At 38.9% G+C, this 15795-nt stretch overlaps 2 protein-coding genes across 2 annotated transcripts; both read left to right on the plus strand.

Moving 5' to 3' along the window:
• The first annotated feature begins 342 nt into the window (after positions 1 to 342).
• LOC141825407 (xyloglucan endotransglucosylase protein 6-like) lies at positions 343 to 1652 on the plus strand. The gene is made up of 3 exons (XM_074712789.1): positions 343 to 562; positions 662 to 762; positions 844 to 1652. The coding sequence occupies exons 1-3, from the start codon at positions 391 to 393 to the stop codon at positions 1462 to 1464; spliced, it is 894 nt and encodes a 297-aa protein (XP_074568890.1). The 5' UTR covers positions 343 to 390; the 3' UTR covers positions 1465 to 1652.
• Positions 1653 to 4467: 2815 nt separating this feature from the next.
• LOC141825336 (uncharacterized) lies at positions 4468 to 14437 on the plus strand. Its single transcript, XM_074712722.1, has 20 exons — positions 4468 to 4747; positions 4854 to 4942; positions 5056 to 5165; positions 5241 to 5295; positions 6720 to 6808; positions 8025 to 8091; positions 8185 to 8247; positions 8374 to 8544; positions 8631 to 8724; positions 8806 to 8885; positions 8975 to 9050; positions 9152 to 9195; positions 9466 to 9533; positions 9927 to 10012; positions 10130 to 10287; positions 10382 to 11684; positions 12066 to 12346; positions 12933 to 13124; positions 13219 to 13375; positions 13994 to 14437. Exons 1-20 carry the CDS (start codon positions 4636 to 4638, stop codon positions 14287 to 14289), a joined length of 3591 nt encoding a protein of 1196 aa, XP_074568823.1. The 5' UTR covers positions 4468 to 4635; the 3' UTR covers positions 14290 to 14437.
• The last annotated feature ends 1358 nt before the right edge of the window (positions 14438 to 15795 follow it).

The following is a 15795-nucleotide window of genomic DNA, read 5'->3' on the forward strand; positions in this document are numbered from 1 at the left end:
AGGGCACGGGCCATAAAACCACTCACGCTTTGGCTTTGCCAGCTCGCAAGGCGTCAGAGACGAACAGCTGGAGTCCACACGCGCCATCATGGCATTGGAGGTTCTTTAGACTCCGGCCTTTTGAGTGGGGACAGAGACGGGACGCAACCGGGCCCCCCTATCTCGGCCCCACCTGGAATTATCTGCTTTCCAAGCAACGGCTACTTCGTCCTGTGTGGCGTCCGCGCCGTGGCGTTAGAGAGGGTCCCGTCCTACGTGGCCCATGGCTTCCGCTTCAAGCCATTGGGAACTTCCTATAAGAGTAGGCATCCACTGCAGCAGACGCTCATTGCATCCGAGAAGCTTTACTCGCCTCGTGTAATCGTCGTCTTCGATTCTCGTATCGGATCGATGGACGCGCGCAATGGCCGCTTGGGTTTGTTAGTAATGGCAGTATGGGTCTCGGTGAGTGCGTTGCGAGCGCAAAGCTCCAAGTTTGATGAGCTCGTGCAGCCGAGCTGGGCGACTGACCATGTAATCTACGACGGCGAGCTTCTCAAGCTCAAGCTTGACAGCTCTTCTGGTTGGGGCTCTATTTTTTTCTGTTTCTTTTCACTCCATTACTGTGGTACTGGTGCTGAAGCAAGCGGTGGTTGTTCTGATTTGTTTTGCATGGTCTCAGGCTCTGGATTCGCGTCCAAGAGTAAGTATCTCTTCGGCAAGGTCACCGCGGAGCTCAAGCTCGTGGAAGGGGACTCCGCCGGAACTGTCACCGCTTTCTATGTACTGCCTCCGATCTCAATTGCACGTAATTAATGTGAAGTTTGTGAAAAGATTCGATTTTCATGGTGTTTTGGCTCGCAGATGTCATCGGAGGGGGCGAACCACCACGAGTTCGACTTCGAGTTCCTGGGGAACAGAACAGGGGAACCGTACCTGGTGCAGACGAACCTCTACATCAATGGAGTCGGAAACCGAGAGCAGCGGATGGACCTGTGGTTCGATCCCACCGCCGATTTCCATGCCTATTCCATCCTCTGGAACCCGCAACAGGTGGTGTTTCTCGTCGACGACACACCCATCCGCGTGCTCTCCAACCGCGCGGCGTCACGCAGCGGCATCGCGTTCCCCGGCGACCAACCGATGGGCGTCTACAGCTCTATATGGAACGCCGACGACTGGGCCACAGAGGGCGGCAGGGTGAAGACCGACTGGTCCCACGCGCCCTTCGTGGCTACATTCCGCAGCCTCCGCATCGACGGCTGCGAGTGGGCGCCCGGCTCGGAGGGTGCGGCGGAGCTGCGGCGGTGCAGTGCTAGCGAGCGGGGGAAGGAGGGGCGCTATTGGTGGAAGGAGAAGGAGATGGAGGTGCTCACGGTGCACCAGAGCCACCAACTCATCTGGGCGCGCGCCAACCACTTGGTCTACGACTACTGCAGCGATCCCGGCCGCTTCCCGGCGCAGCCACCGGAGTGCAGCAAATAAATTAACCGGGTTCACTGTCAAATTTCATGTAACTACCCAAACTCTCTCAGTCGCCTGCTCTGGCGAACCGCTGGTTCATCTTCTTCATCATCTTCTCCTCTCATGTTCGTCGCTTACTGTGCACTCGTTATCTCTTCTAATGGATGTGTAAGAAAGTTTAGGGAATTGGGAAAGGTTGTCTGTTTCGACGTTGAGGCATTGGATTCTTTAGCAAACGCTCGTGAAAATGCACTGCATTTAACAGCATTTCTTCGTTCTTTCTCAGTCGTCAATGTTCGGTGTATTGCAGAAAGTGCGCTGGAGCAGCAGAAATCTCTCGTCTTTATTCTTTGTGTATGGAAACAGTAAGCAACGCATCATTTGCTAATCGCCATTGTTTTTGGCTGCAATTGAAAGCATCTCATTTATTATTAGTCTGCTTTTTTTAAATGCCATTGTCTTCAGGGTGTCTCTCCTCCTGTCGTATCACTTCATGGAGACTTAAACAGCCATGATAATGTGAAGCTAAGAAGAATAAAAGAGTACTTCACAGAGTTTCATTTTTATTTTTCATCTAAAAACATCTTTAAAAGAAACATCTAAGTGAGATTTATTATCATCCACTGTCATTAATTATGGGTGTCATGATTGGAAGATGTGTTGGATCTCCAATGAGTGCTAAAACACAATTTGGATCACACATCAAACGAGAGGCCAAAAGAAGCTCAAAGCTATTATTGGTGGAGTCTTCGACCACATAACTCAACAACAACACATGCAGATCTTTGCCACACTCAATTATTGTACTGCATATCGTGAGCTAACAAGCTTCATTTAATTAGATTTACATGATAATAAGATTTGAAGTGAACAAAGAACAAGATGGAAGGAACCTTTACACCCATCAGGAGAGGTCTTCATTTTACACTATTCAGTTTCAGTTTCAGTTTCATTTAGCAGAGAGCAGAGCAATGTACATAACTTGCTTGCTGAGCCTGAAACATTAGCAAGAACAATACAAATATACAAATGATTAATCAATTTGAAGATGCTTGATTCTGATCATGAAACAGAGACAAAGACTCACAGAGGACAGCTTTGGATTCTTGTCTCCTACTGATTGACTGTATATCTGCAAAACTGCTGCTTGGTTATGCTTCACAGTATTTTTATTATCATTATTTTTGAAGTGAATAATATATAGTTTGTTTGCATAGAAGAATAAGATAATGAAAGCAGATAGAATATGTTTGGTTTGCTCCCAAGGAAGGAGCATCGAGTTATTGATCATCATGAGACAAGATGGCAGCTAAACAAAGTTTAAGATGCAACCAATTTGTCAACCAAATCTAATTTAACAGACTCTTTAATCTCTTCAAATTCAAAAAAAGAAAAATATTTTGCATTTCTAAGGCTATTTTCTAAATTGCAATCTCCATCCATTTGACCAAACATCCCTCTCCCTCATGCCTTCAAATCCAACTGTCCTCATTAACTCAAACCTCAAATCCTAATCACATTCCAATCATTACCCAAAACCCCATAATTTTCTTCAATTAACCAAATTCTAAAATCATTATTAATTAATTCCCTTCCTTCCTCTTCCCCCTCTATATAATCCTTCAACCTCCTCACAGTTCCTCCAAGAATTTTCAGAGCTCACACAAATTAATTAAATGGCTCGTCACTTCATTCTCCTCGCAGCCTTCCTCTGCTTCGTCGTCGCACTCGCCGCTGCTCGGCCGCCGCCGACGAAGACCCCGGAGTTGGCAGAGGAGGCGCACTTCGCCGCTGCGCCGGCCAGCCAGTCTTCGGCGAGGCAGCACCACGACAGGTCGATTGCCGGGGCCGAGGTGATACTTGGAGGCCTCGCCACTGCAATCTTTGGAGCCATTTTTGCGTACATCAGAGTCACAAGAAAACAGAGCACTGAAGAAAATTCCAAGGCGTGATTACATTTTAATGGATGCTCGATCTTTCATCTTCTTCTGATGCCTGTTCTTGATGAACTACTGATCGCAAACCTGAAATCTATATTTCGATGTGTATAAATGGAATTTGGTTTCCAAACAAAAACCGAAGACTATAATCTAGTTTTTCCAGTGATGTTGAGCTGAGTCATATATTGATATTAATTATAGTTTACCGAAATCCTTTATTTCCAAAATTTTTATTTAATTTCCAGCCACTTCTACCCAATAATTGTGTGGTTTTTAAATTCATTTTAATTAAGAAGAAAGATTTGACAATAAATAATCAGATTCTGCTCATGATGATATGTAATCTACAAACTAAAAAGAAGACAAGACTGCCACTCCAGCTGGCCGTTGGGCCCCACGCAGTTAACATATGCATGCATGGCTGCATCCGTGCGGACGTGCATGTATCTATTCAATCTCTCTCTGACGACTCAGTGCGAACTTTGTGGCCTTATCTATAATTATTTTAAAAGGAAAAAAACATTTTAGTATTTATTTATGAAAAAAAAATCTAAATCATTAATAATGTCTCAGTCATTATTTATTCATATCATTGAATCGAAGCGTCACTCACATCAACCACAGTTTGCAACACCTGTAAATTCAATTTTTTTTAATAATTCAAATATCCGATCTTCTCTTAGTATAAATTTAAAAATATGAATGATTTTTCGTCTGACAATTAAGTCCTATTGCTCAACTAGACCGACTGGACCGGAGCCCGGTCGGGCCGTTTTAACATGTGTAATCGAGTCGTCGACGGTTCGAAACTTGGCCGCCTGTTTATGTGAGGACGCAACGACCAACGGCGGATCTGCATCCGCATAAAGAGTAACAAACCGACGGGACGGATCAACATGGATTCGGCGCATAAAAATCCCTATAGGCTCGCTGATTCCTCCATCGACGGACGAGATTCGATTTATGGCAGAGCGGACGGCGCACGTTAAGGCTTGCAAAATGAAGTGGGGAAGCTTATAAAGATGGGAATAATTAAATAAAGAAAACAAAAGAATAGGTAGGAAAAACAAGGGAGGATTCTTTTTCACTTCGTCGGCCCACGCTTTCCCTTCTGCTGCTCCTCCTCCTCCTCCTCTTCATCTTCGTCGTGAATTCTACTCCTTGGATCTCGTTCTTTGGGTTAACTTTAGATCCGGAAGGCTCCAGATATTCTTGTAGGTTCTTCTCCGGCGGGCGGTGCGCCGGTGACGGGATGGAGTCGATTTTGGCCCGGGCGCTGGAGTATACCCTCAAGTACTGGCTCAAGTCTTTCACCCGTGATCAGTTCAAGCTTCAAGGCCGCACTGCCCAGCTCTCTAACCTAGGTGAGATCCCAATGCCTCCTCCCTAAAAAATTCGAGTTTGGAAAATCGCCGATTTCCACTCTTTCTTTGTCGATCGAGTTTGTTGAGATGAAATCTCGTGTTCCAGATATCGATGGGGATTCCCTTCACGCGAGCGTTGGATTTCCTGCGACGCTGACTGTGACTACAGCTAAAGTCGGCAAGCTCGAGATCACGGTGACTAGGATCATGCCTAGCAATTTTGATCTTTTGGGATTTGGTGAAAGTTTTCTTTTTTGTCGGAGTTTGTGATATGTTGCTGATTTTTTTTATTGATTTTATTTGCCCAGCTTCCTTCTGTTTCGAATGTGCAATACGAGCCAATTCTTGTTCAGATTGATAGGTTTGATCTGGTTCTAGAGGAAAATGTGGACCCTGATAATGCAAAAAGCCCAACCAGGTGAGCGTGTCTGATTCAGCATCAAGCTTCTCCGTGTGCTTTGTTTCCTAGCTGAATTCTTATGTTTTTGTGAAGTGCGTCAACATCGACCGGCACAACCAAAGGCAGTGGATATGGATTCGCAGATAAGGTAAATATCGTCACTTATTGGTGCTATTTCTGTTTTATATTGATCAGTTCTTACTTTATTTATTTGTGTGCGCGCATCCTGTTCACTGACTTGAACAAGTCTATTCATGTTGGTGAGTGCTTTAGGTTGAAGACAACAGATATGACTTTAGATGAAATTTATCAGTTATGTATGACATGATATCTTGCCTGGACGCATACTAGAGGGAACAACATTAAGGCAGAATGAAAAACAAAATATAAAAACTGGGATTCAACAAATGATGGATTGAAACTTGGGAGACTATACCATAAAGATAGAACAGTAATTATGGAAACATCTTCCAAACCAGAAAATTTTCAGAAGCCTAGCTTGTACTTTCTTAACTTCTCATACATAGCTTTAGAAATAAATTCACCATATACAATGTGATTAGCTTGAGTCAATTTCTCTTTCATCTCAGTGAAGCAGTTTCTAATATACCTATGACATCAGGTAATCACACTGGAATTCTATGAATTATGGTTCTCTTAGAGATCTTTATGGGTATTAACTATCCAATTTCAAGTTAATAGTAGCTCAATAATTGAAGATTATATACCCTTTTAATAGCCCACAATTCTCTATGTGGGACTAAATTGGGGTGTTATGGACTCCAAATAATTGTGTCGAGCAGTAAACTGCCATCTCTTATGATGAAATGGACACATCCTGGAAAAATCTAAGATCCAGATGGCGATTAGTGACAAAATGACACTAGATGTTTTTACTAGCATTAGTACCTGAACAAAACGCTAATACTATTCATTTTAAGTTTTTGTCATTTAAGTCGGTGATACATGACAATACATATCAGTGTGATGCTTTGAATCTCTTAAATTTATGAATCTGTATTTAATTTTCTTCTTGGAGATTGACTATGCTTTGAAAATAGATAAACATCAAAACTTAGTTGCACTTAAATTTTCTAAATTTTAGTTGCATCATCTACTTCTATTTCCTAAACTATTTATCCCAAGGGGTGGAGAACTGAAACAATAATAATGTTTCAAAACTATATTTGAGAGCAATTGGTTTGATGGTTTATCTATTATCGAGTAACTCTATGCAAATGTAACATAACTAGATGCCATATTGATGTTCCTTTTTAGATTAGAATGTTATCTTTTGCTTCAAATTAATGTTCCACAATGTAATTGGGTTCTGATGTGATATTGAAAAGCTCCTCCTTGTTTGTTTTAATTTTACATCTCTTGGACATATATGATATGAGACCATCAAGGAAGCAACTATATGGTTAGTCTATTTCTGAGTTGTCATTATAACGAATATGCTGATTAGAGGCAATAAGATCAGGAAACTGTGATGCCTTTGTTACATCCCCTTTATATGCTGATAGCTTTTGGTCTTTTGACAAGTGGTCTGATGTTTAATTTATGCCTCAGATTGCAGATGGGATGACCCTGGAAGTAGGTACTGTCAATCTAATGATTGAGACTCATGGCGGCAATAGGAAGCAGGGAGGTACCATTTGGTAATTTTGTCAAATATCTTCTCTAGTAATTTTTGTGAACTTGCATTTATACTTCAGCTTAAAGCTCTTTGAGTGGAAGAATACCTTCCACGGGTTCATTTGACAATTTGATAAGATTTCAAATGTTGATGATATAAATAGATATTAAGATAATGTTTCAACTAACTTGGAATAGCCAATTGGATTACATTCCTAATTTTGACCTCTGTTTTAGTAACGCTGTTAATCTCGCTGCTTTTAGTCCCACAATTCTTGTGGTGGTCAGTCCAATTCCGTTTTTTCTCTGTTCTTCTTGCTTCTTTTTCTCTGTTCTTCTTGCAATTGTTTAAGAGATAGGATATCAAATTAAGTTATTATTAAATTGCAATATTTTATTCAGTTCTCTGATGTCAAGTTTCTGCTTCCTGAAGGAGCCAATTCATCATTCGGATTATTGTACAGCAAGAGTTACAAGAACGAATATCTTTTTTTGGTCTAAATATGGAATAATTATATTGTTCTTTAGTGATAGGAACATCACTTTAGTTTTAGTAAATTATGATAATAATTAGCATATATATGTTTGGGTAAGAGAATGACAGATATTATACTGAGCAGATTTTATGTTGATATACAACTATACTTCTTGGAAAATTGTAAAGTTTTCTCCCTTTGCATGTTAGGTGTATAAATACAAGTTACCCTGATAACCCATGACATTTTGAAACTATCCCAGTACTAAACATGCATACCCAGAAGGTAAATAACCCACTACATTTAACCAATTTCTACCACAACTCCAAGATCTAATATGATTTCTTGTACTAAATAACAGCACCCACATCTTTATAACACAATTATAAATAATAATTAGATTCATAATACTGATAACTAAACTTAGCCAACTACATTGTATGCACTTATAATGGAATTGGATTGAAATTAAATAACTTCACTATTCATTGTACATGCTCTAGATTAGGCCCATGGGCTGGTTAGATCCATTCATCCATATCACTTTATTCTAGTTCTTTTGCTTCCATAGTTTCTTGTGATTCTAGAAATTCAAAATAATAGCATAAGTCATACTTACCACATTGGAATATGCAGGCTGTACATCCATGATTATCTACATACAAGCTTGCCCTTATTAATCATCATTCTAATGCAGTTTACATGTAATGTTGCATCACAATTCGTTCCTTAGATAATTAATATCACACTGCTCATTGATCAGGTCATCTCCATTAGCATCTATTACCATCCGCAATCTTTTGCTATACACCACAAATGAAAATTGGCAGGTAGCAATTCAGTTTAAATATCCATTCATTCCTACATCATCAATATGGATTCTGCTACATCATGACCATATCACTATCCATTCATTGTAACAGATTGTCAATCTCAAGGAAGCACGGGATTTTTCCAATAACAAGAAGTTCCTATATGTTTTCAAGGTTCATGATCTTGCTAACACTTCTACAGTTTGTTTCTTTTAAATATTTTCTCTTGTGAGAATATCTACATAAAGTTAGGCCTTGTTCTCAATTTCTACTGAAACTTACGTTTCATATGCTGGGCAGAAGTTGGAGTGGGAATCACTCTCAGTTGATCTATTACCGCATCCAGATATGTTCATGGATGCACACTTACAATCTCCTAGTAGTCAAGGGAGTAAGCGAGATGAGGACGGTGCAAAGCGACTATTTTTTGGCGGTGAAAGATTCCTAGAAGGAATATCTGGAGAGGCTTATGTAAATACAATATCATCTTCTAGCTTCAACAGTACAGTACTTGAAAAATATGCTGCTTGATTTCTTGTGTGTGCGTTAAACTTCAGATCACTGTGCAAAGGACAGAACAAAACAGTCCACTTGGGCTTGAATTTCGGTTACATATTCCTGAAGCTGTTTGTCCGGCTTTAAGTGAACCAGGTGAGAAATGATTAATCACCTCAACTATGATTGCTATGGTATGCTTTTATGTTGATATATGTGATGTGAATATTTGAACAGGACTGCGCGCTCTTCTTCGTTTTATGACGGGTGCACATATTTGCTTGAATAGGGGAGATGTTAATCTTAATGCGCAACAGGTTTCCTGTCAACTTGACAATTTTTTTGATCATTATGCTTGGTGAAATACTATTGAAATGTGATAATTTTCTGTCAATCAAATGAGCAGCGTTCAACTGAAGCAGCTGGTTGTTCACTGGTATCTGTTATTGTTGATCATATATTTCTGTGTATCAAAGATGCTGGTAAGGATCATTCAGAAATCCCATTTGCATGCCAAGTTGGCTTTTGCTTTTTATCTGAAAGCTTATTTTGTGATGAATTTACGAATTGCAATTGTTGTCAGACTTTCAACTTGAACTTCTAATGCAGTCACTCTTTTTCTCACGGGTAAGTTGTTTTATGTGGAATCTTTTGTTCTACAAAATATTACAGCAAACAACAGAAATGAATGTCTCTTTCTACATTTGTGTTTGTGTTTATGAAACCTAGATTAATTCTTTTTCACCTTAAAATAAACACAACTTTCCTGCAACTTAATTTAAGGTAAAGGTGGCATTATGTTATGAATTGTCTGTGCCTAAAATCTTTTTCAATACGTAATACCTGTTTTTGATTTGTTAATACTATTGGACTCAATGGAGCTATGTCATCTAATAGGCTAGTCTATCTGATGGAGAAACTACAAAGACCTTATCTCGCATCTTGCTTGGGGGGCTATTTTTGAGGTAATTTCTGTGCCTTACTTGGGAATTTCTCTGCCTTTTACTAATTATCACATCCCCTTTAAACATCACTCATACTTGTTACGTTGTGTGAACAATCACTGTATCATGGTAAAAAGGTAGCATCTGGCAACAAATATGTGCTTGGAAGAGAGATTAGATGCAAATAATCTTCATAGCACAAATAAATAAGCAAACAGTCTCAATGAGCTTTAATGCTTAGATGTCTCAGCTGTTCATGAACTTAGAAGGCCTGTAATAATAATTGAATTCATAAGAAACAGTAGCATGTTGCATTGGTTCTCTTGCCAAACCTTGTAGAACTTGTTGTTTTTATAATACCTTTGTGATTGGTATATTACAATTTCAAACTTCCAACAATTTGTTTGTTTGCAGGGACACCTTTTCACACCCTCCGTGCACCTTAATTCAACCCTCTTTGAGGTCTGCTTCCCAGGGAACTCGACATGTCCCAGAATTTGGTAGTTACCTAACTTCTACTATCCTTTTTATTGCTAAGTTTACTAAATTAAGTATTTAAAGCTAGGAGTTCAGTCAGTTTATCTGGAACTGACACTATTCATTACATCTTCATGTAGGTCAGAATTTTTGCCCTCCAATCTATCCTTTACAAGACCATCACATGCAATTTAGTATTGGCGTTCCTTTGATTTCTCTCCATTCCCTCCAAATCAATCCTTCTCCAAACCCTCCAAAGTTTGCTTCCCGGACAGTTATTGACTGTCAACCACTTATGGTATTAAATGTCAACTAAAAACTTCATTCAATTTGAATTCATTTTTCTTTCACTTTCTTGCCTTTGTTTTCATTACTTTTTTATGCCTTTGCAGATAATTCTTCAGGAAGATTCGTGTTTTAGGATTTCGTCTTTCTTAGCTGATGGCATTGTGGTCAACCCCGGTGTTGTGCGGCCTGATTTTTCAGTGAACTCTTTTGAATTTATCCTAAAAGAGTTTGACCTTGTTGTTCCTCTAGATATGCAAAAGACGAATGATTTGTCTGGAAATGGAAACCATTTTTCTCATACGTCCTTTTCTGGAGCAAGGCTTCATGTTGAGGATCTGTATTTCGCTCAATCACCATCGCTGAAATGCACTTTACTAAAATTGGATACTGATCCTGCCTGTTTTAGTCTCTGGGAATACCAACCCATTGATGCTAGTCAGAAGAAGTGGACTACCCGAGCTTCACATCTTAGTGTTTCACTAGAAACCTGCAACAGTTCGACCAAACAGATGAATTCTACCGACTGGTATGAAGGTTTATGGAGTTGTGTTGAATTCCATGAAGTACGCTTTGAAGCTGCTATGGCTACTTCAGATGGTCACCCTTTGTTAGAAGTACCTCCACCCGAAGGTGTTGTCCGAATCGGGGTTGCCTGCCAGCAATATATCTCCAACGCTTCAGTTGAGCAGCTATTCTTTGTTCTAGATCTGTATGCCTATTTTGGTCGTGTTACTGAAAAGATAACAAAAGCCAGCAAAGGTAACAAAGAGAGGATGGGTGACCGTTTTGGAAATGGGATGATGAGAAAGATGCCGAGTGATACTGCAGTAACCTTAGCAGTAGACAATCTACATCTCAAATTTCTGGAATCGTCATCTGCTGATATCCATAGCAAGACTCTGGTTCAGTTTGATGGACAATCTTTATTCTTAAAAGTTTCTCATCGGACTCTGGGTGGTGCTTTTGCAGTTTCTACTAGCATACGCTGGGAGACGGCTTCTGTCTACTGTTTGGATGGAGTGGGGGCAGCTCATGAGAAAGGCATAAACGAAAGCAGTCTTGTTAATGACAATGAAAATCCTCAGATGAAAGCAGTATTTTGGATTGATAATCAAAGCAAGCATCAAAAGAAATCAGTGCCATTTCTTGACATAACAATTGTACATGTGATCCCTTATGATGTTCAAGATACAGAGTCCCATAGTCTAAATGCATCTTTCAACATCAATGGTGTGCATCTTGGCGGCGGTATGACTTATACTGAGTCTTTGCTGCATCAATTTGGAATACTTGGGCCAGATGGTGGTCCAGGAGAGGGATTGTTGAAAGGATTGAAGAATTTATCTTCTGGACCACTGGCAAAACTTTTCAGAGCATCACCTCCCATTGAAGCTGATAAGGAAGAAAGTATACATTTTTCTTATTTAGATCATACACTATTTTGTTTTATTCAAATATTACCATGCCAAATGTATGCTAATGCTTTAGTTTTGTTAGTTTTATGCTCTATGATATAATACATGGTACTACTTTTACAGATATACCTAACAAAAGGCACATAATCCTACCCTAATTAGTATCCTATTAGTTCAGGAAATTTTCTTCTTCAATATTTAAGTGGATAATAAGAAGGTGATGTCTGTTGACAAATTTCATTTATTTTCACTTGTCATGCCGCTGAAGTATCCTGTTTAACAATTAGGTGATGCTCGATGTCAGGCTTCTTCATTTTGATTTCACAAATGATTAGAATTCTTTGGTAGATTGATTAACATCATTCCATATCAGATGAAACACTCAAAGAGGAGGATCATGATAGCCTTTTGGAGGTGCGGATGCCAGATGATATTGATGTATGTGTTACATTCAACAATTGGTTATTTGCACTTGAAGGAGCCCAAGAGATGGAAGGATGGTTGATGGAAGCAAGTGATAATCTAAGCAGAGAAGAGAAGTGTTGGCATACAACTTTCCAGAGCTTGAATGTAAAAGCAAAAAGTACTGAATCAAATTCATCAAATATGGGGAGATCAGGCTTGAAGAAGAAGTTTCCTATAGAATTAATCACGGTAAACATCTAATGGGATCAAATTTCCTCAATTTTCATAGATCACATTCATTTTCATCTTTGTATAAAAGGCAATAAAAAATAGTCAAGTGCATGCAATCATTATACCTTGTAGAAATGCAGAGATCATTGCAATTTTTCTTTGCAAGTTCCATATGGTTGATATGCTGCATGTCAACATCATTATAGTCATTTGGACCAACCAGTGAGGGGAAAATGATTAAAACCACACAAATTGAAGTCAAAAATGGCCTTAGTCATCAGTGGCCAAATTAATCTTTTTTTTTTTTTTTTTTTTTTTGCATTAGCAAGAATTAGGACCTCAATTGAATATTTTTTTGCCATTTGCTTCATTCTTTTCAACCCTCAACTTCAAGTATTCTTCTAATCATGAATACCTTCAGCAGAAAACCAAGAATGAGCTATAATTTTCACCGATGAACTTTTGCAGTAACTGTGCTAAGATGAGATAACATAATTTTACTTTAATCTTGGGGGGGGGGGGGGGGGGGGGGGGGGGGGGCTAAAACTGCTTGATAACTACATTTTCTTGTGGTTCACTTACTTTTTTCTTGTGATGATTGCAGGTAGGTATAGAAGGTCTACAGGCATTGAAACCAAGTACAACGGACAGTGATCGAGTAGAGAGAAATTTGACAACTGGAAACTTCAAGAATAATGGTGTAGACGTTGAAGTCTTCTTGGTTTCCTCCGAGGATGATATTGAGATGGAAACAAAGTGGGTAGTGGAAAATATAAAGTTTTCAGTGAAGCAGCCGGTAAAATAGTCCACCTATTGTTTTTCTCTTTTTTCATGCAGGCCTAGGGTGGAAATTGACATGTGCTAAATTGTTGATTTGTCACATTGTGCAGATTGAAGCAATTGCTACAAAAGAGGAACTGGAGCACCTTGCTTTTCTTTGCAGATCTGAAGTTGATTCAATGGGTAGGATTGCTGCAGGGATGCTGCGTTTACTTAAGCTTGATAAATCTCTAGGTCAGGGTACTATGGATCAGCTTTCCAACTTAGGTATGTAATGAATTGTTTGGGGTTTCTTCGTATTTGTTTCTTTAAGTTGTGATTGGTTAACTTGATGCGTGCCTAAGTATAGTTTCAAATAGATAATAAGAGAACAAATTCAGACTATATGGATGTGCATTCAATGATTGATGATATGGATGCATTCAAAGACAATCATTGAATTCTATAATTAGACAAGTTGAATCAATCGTGATTAAAGATGTGTGAGGTAGACAAAAGAAAACCCAGCACAATTGAAAGTGCATTAATAGATTGGATTATTAGTTTGAATTTCATAACGTTGAATCTTAGAATTAAAGATGTGTGAGGTAGACAAAATAAAACATAGCACAATTAAAAGTGCATTACTAGATTGGATATTAGTTGCATCAAAACTTTCCACGGAATTCAATGGTGGATAAATTTCATGTAGCTTATCATCCCCAAATGGTTGGAGCTTACATGTCTATTTGTTTGCTGAGTTGTCATTGTTGATTTAGCAATAACTTAATTGAGTTAACTTGGAACTCATAAATGCCTTTGTGATTGTTTGATGATCATGTTATCCCCTGATTCACGATCCAAGTGACAGTCCTCCATCTTCACACAATCTTACTGACCTTGCAGGAAGTGGGAGTATGCACAGAAATTTGACACCAGGAAAATTAAGTCGCCGAAGTAGTTTTGGCAGCATCAGTTTCACCCCTAGGACCCCAGCATCTAACGCCATGCTAAGTGATAACCTGGAGTCCACCATTACTTCATTGGAAGTTGAAATTTTGGACTTGCAGGCTAAATGCTCAACGCTTATGACTGAGTTGAGCAGCTCAGATGAATCACAACACGTTTCAGACATCAAGTATCTCACAGACAAGCTCGAGAGCATGCAAACTCTATTGACTCGGCTGCGAACTCTTGTTTAGTACCTTTGTCAGATTCTCATTTTGTTCATCCATATTAAAAGTTTAAAAATTTGGAGTTTACAGTCTAAACGCCCAGCGCATTTTACAAAGTTATGCAGCTCAGATGACTAGCAACATGCATGTTTCAGATGTAAGATACATCACAAACAAGCTCACAGACAAGCAAACAGTCTCAACCAGGCTACGCACTCTCGTTCACTTCTTCCTTCAGGTACTCATTTTGTTTTGTCGAGATTAAAATTTTCTCGGCACAAGTGTATTCAGTTATTCATTGTGTACATAACGTTGTTGAAGCATATACCAGCTCGAATTAAGCAATGAGCTGAGTTGATGAGAGTTTAGTTGTATAGGGATTTTGGCATTCCCCATACTTTTGTTGAAATGCGAAACAGTGTCTGTTTCTAGTCGTTGAAATTGCTCAGATTCACACTCTATTTCTTAAGAAAACTCAATATAATTTCTAGTTGAAGATGGGTTTTTGTTTCAGATTATATGCACTTTTGCAGCTTCTTATGTTTGTATTTGGGGACATGCTGTTCAATTGTCATCTATCCAATCAACAATAACCAAAGCACTCCATCCCACCATTTCAAGCACAAATAAACACATTAAAATATAATAAATCAAACAAATGGTGTAACAAATCACATGTTCAGATATACAATTACTTTCCAAAAATAATTATTATTATCATCATCTTTAATGTGTAAGCCAGGGTTGCAACACGTGACTGCCACAAGCCAAAGGAAAAACAGAAAAACCACCCACCTCTTTGTTGTTTTAAGTGAAGCTTTGCAAAGCCTTTCTGCATGAGATATCATCCACAATAAGTTTACTGCAGGGCACAAATGGCATGAAACTTGAAAGAACAATAAGAAACTAACATAAGAAGCTAACAATACAACTTCATTTTCAGAAGCCTAATCCATCATTCTGAGAGATGGATGTAATAATTGATATATTAGATGAGAAGGAAATAACCATCGAGATATGGTTTTTTGCTACGGTTCTTGAGATAAAAAAGACCATACAGAAGCAAGTCGGTTACCCTGTGGACGCCCAGAAGCTAGTGTTTAATGGTGTAGAGTTGGCTGATGAGCTTGACACTGAGCATTATGACATCCTTGAAGGTTCGCGCATCCATCTCAGTTTCATAGAATCGACAGACTCATGTTGAACGAAAGGTAGATTATGAAATGAGGTATAGAGATCTCATGCTCAAGTATTCTTCACTTTAACAAATGTCTATCTTACTAGATTATACAGAAATTCAAAGATAACTAAGAACTATTATTTAAATTCATGAGAAAAGTGATACTGATAGCATTTTTGTAATCCAACAAGCAGTTTTCTTCCTACTTCTGATAGATACCAATATCTACTTACAGAAAATGTAACTAAACTGATGTGCTGACTATTCTAATACTTTCTCAAAGATAGTAACAAATAAGCATGTCTCAAACAATAAGATAGGAAAAACAATGTTAAGGATTTGGAAACATATCG

This window comes from Curcuma longa, chromosome 3, assembly GCF_044706935.1.
Source record: "Curcuma longa cultivar G26 ecotype Majalengka, Jawa Barat chromosome 3, ITB_CL_G26_1.1, whole genome shotgun sequence".
Lineage (NCBI taxonomy): Eukaryota > Viridiplantae > Streptophyta > Magnoliopsida > Zingiberales > Zingiberaceae > Curcuma > Curcuma longa.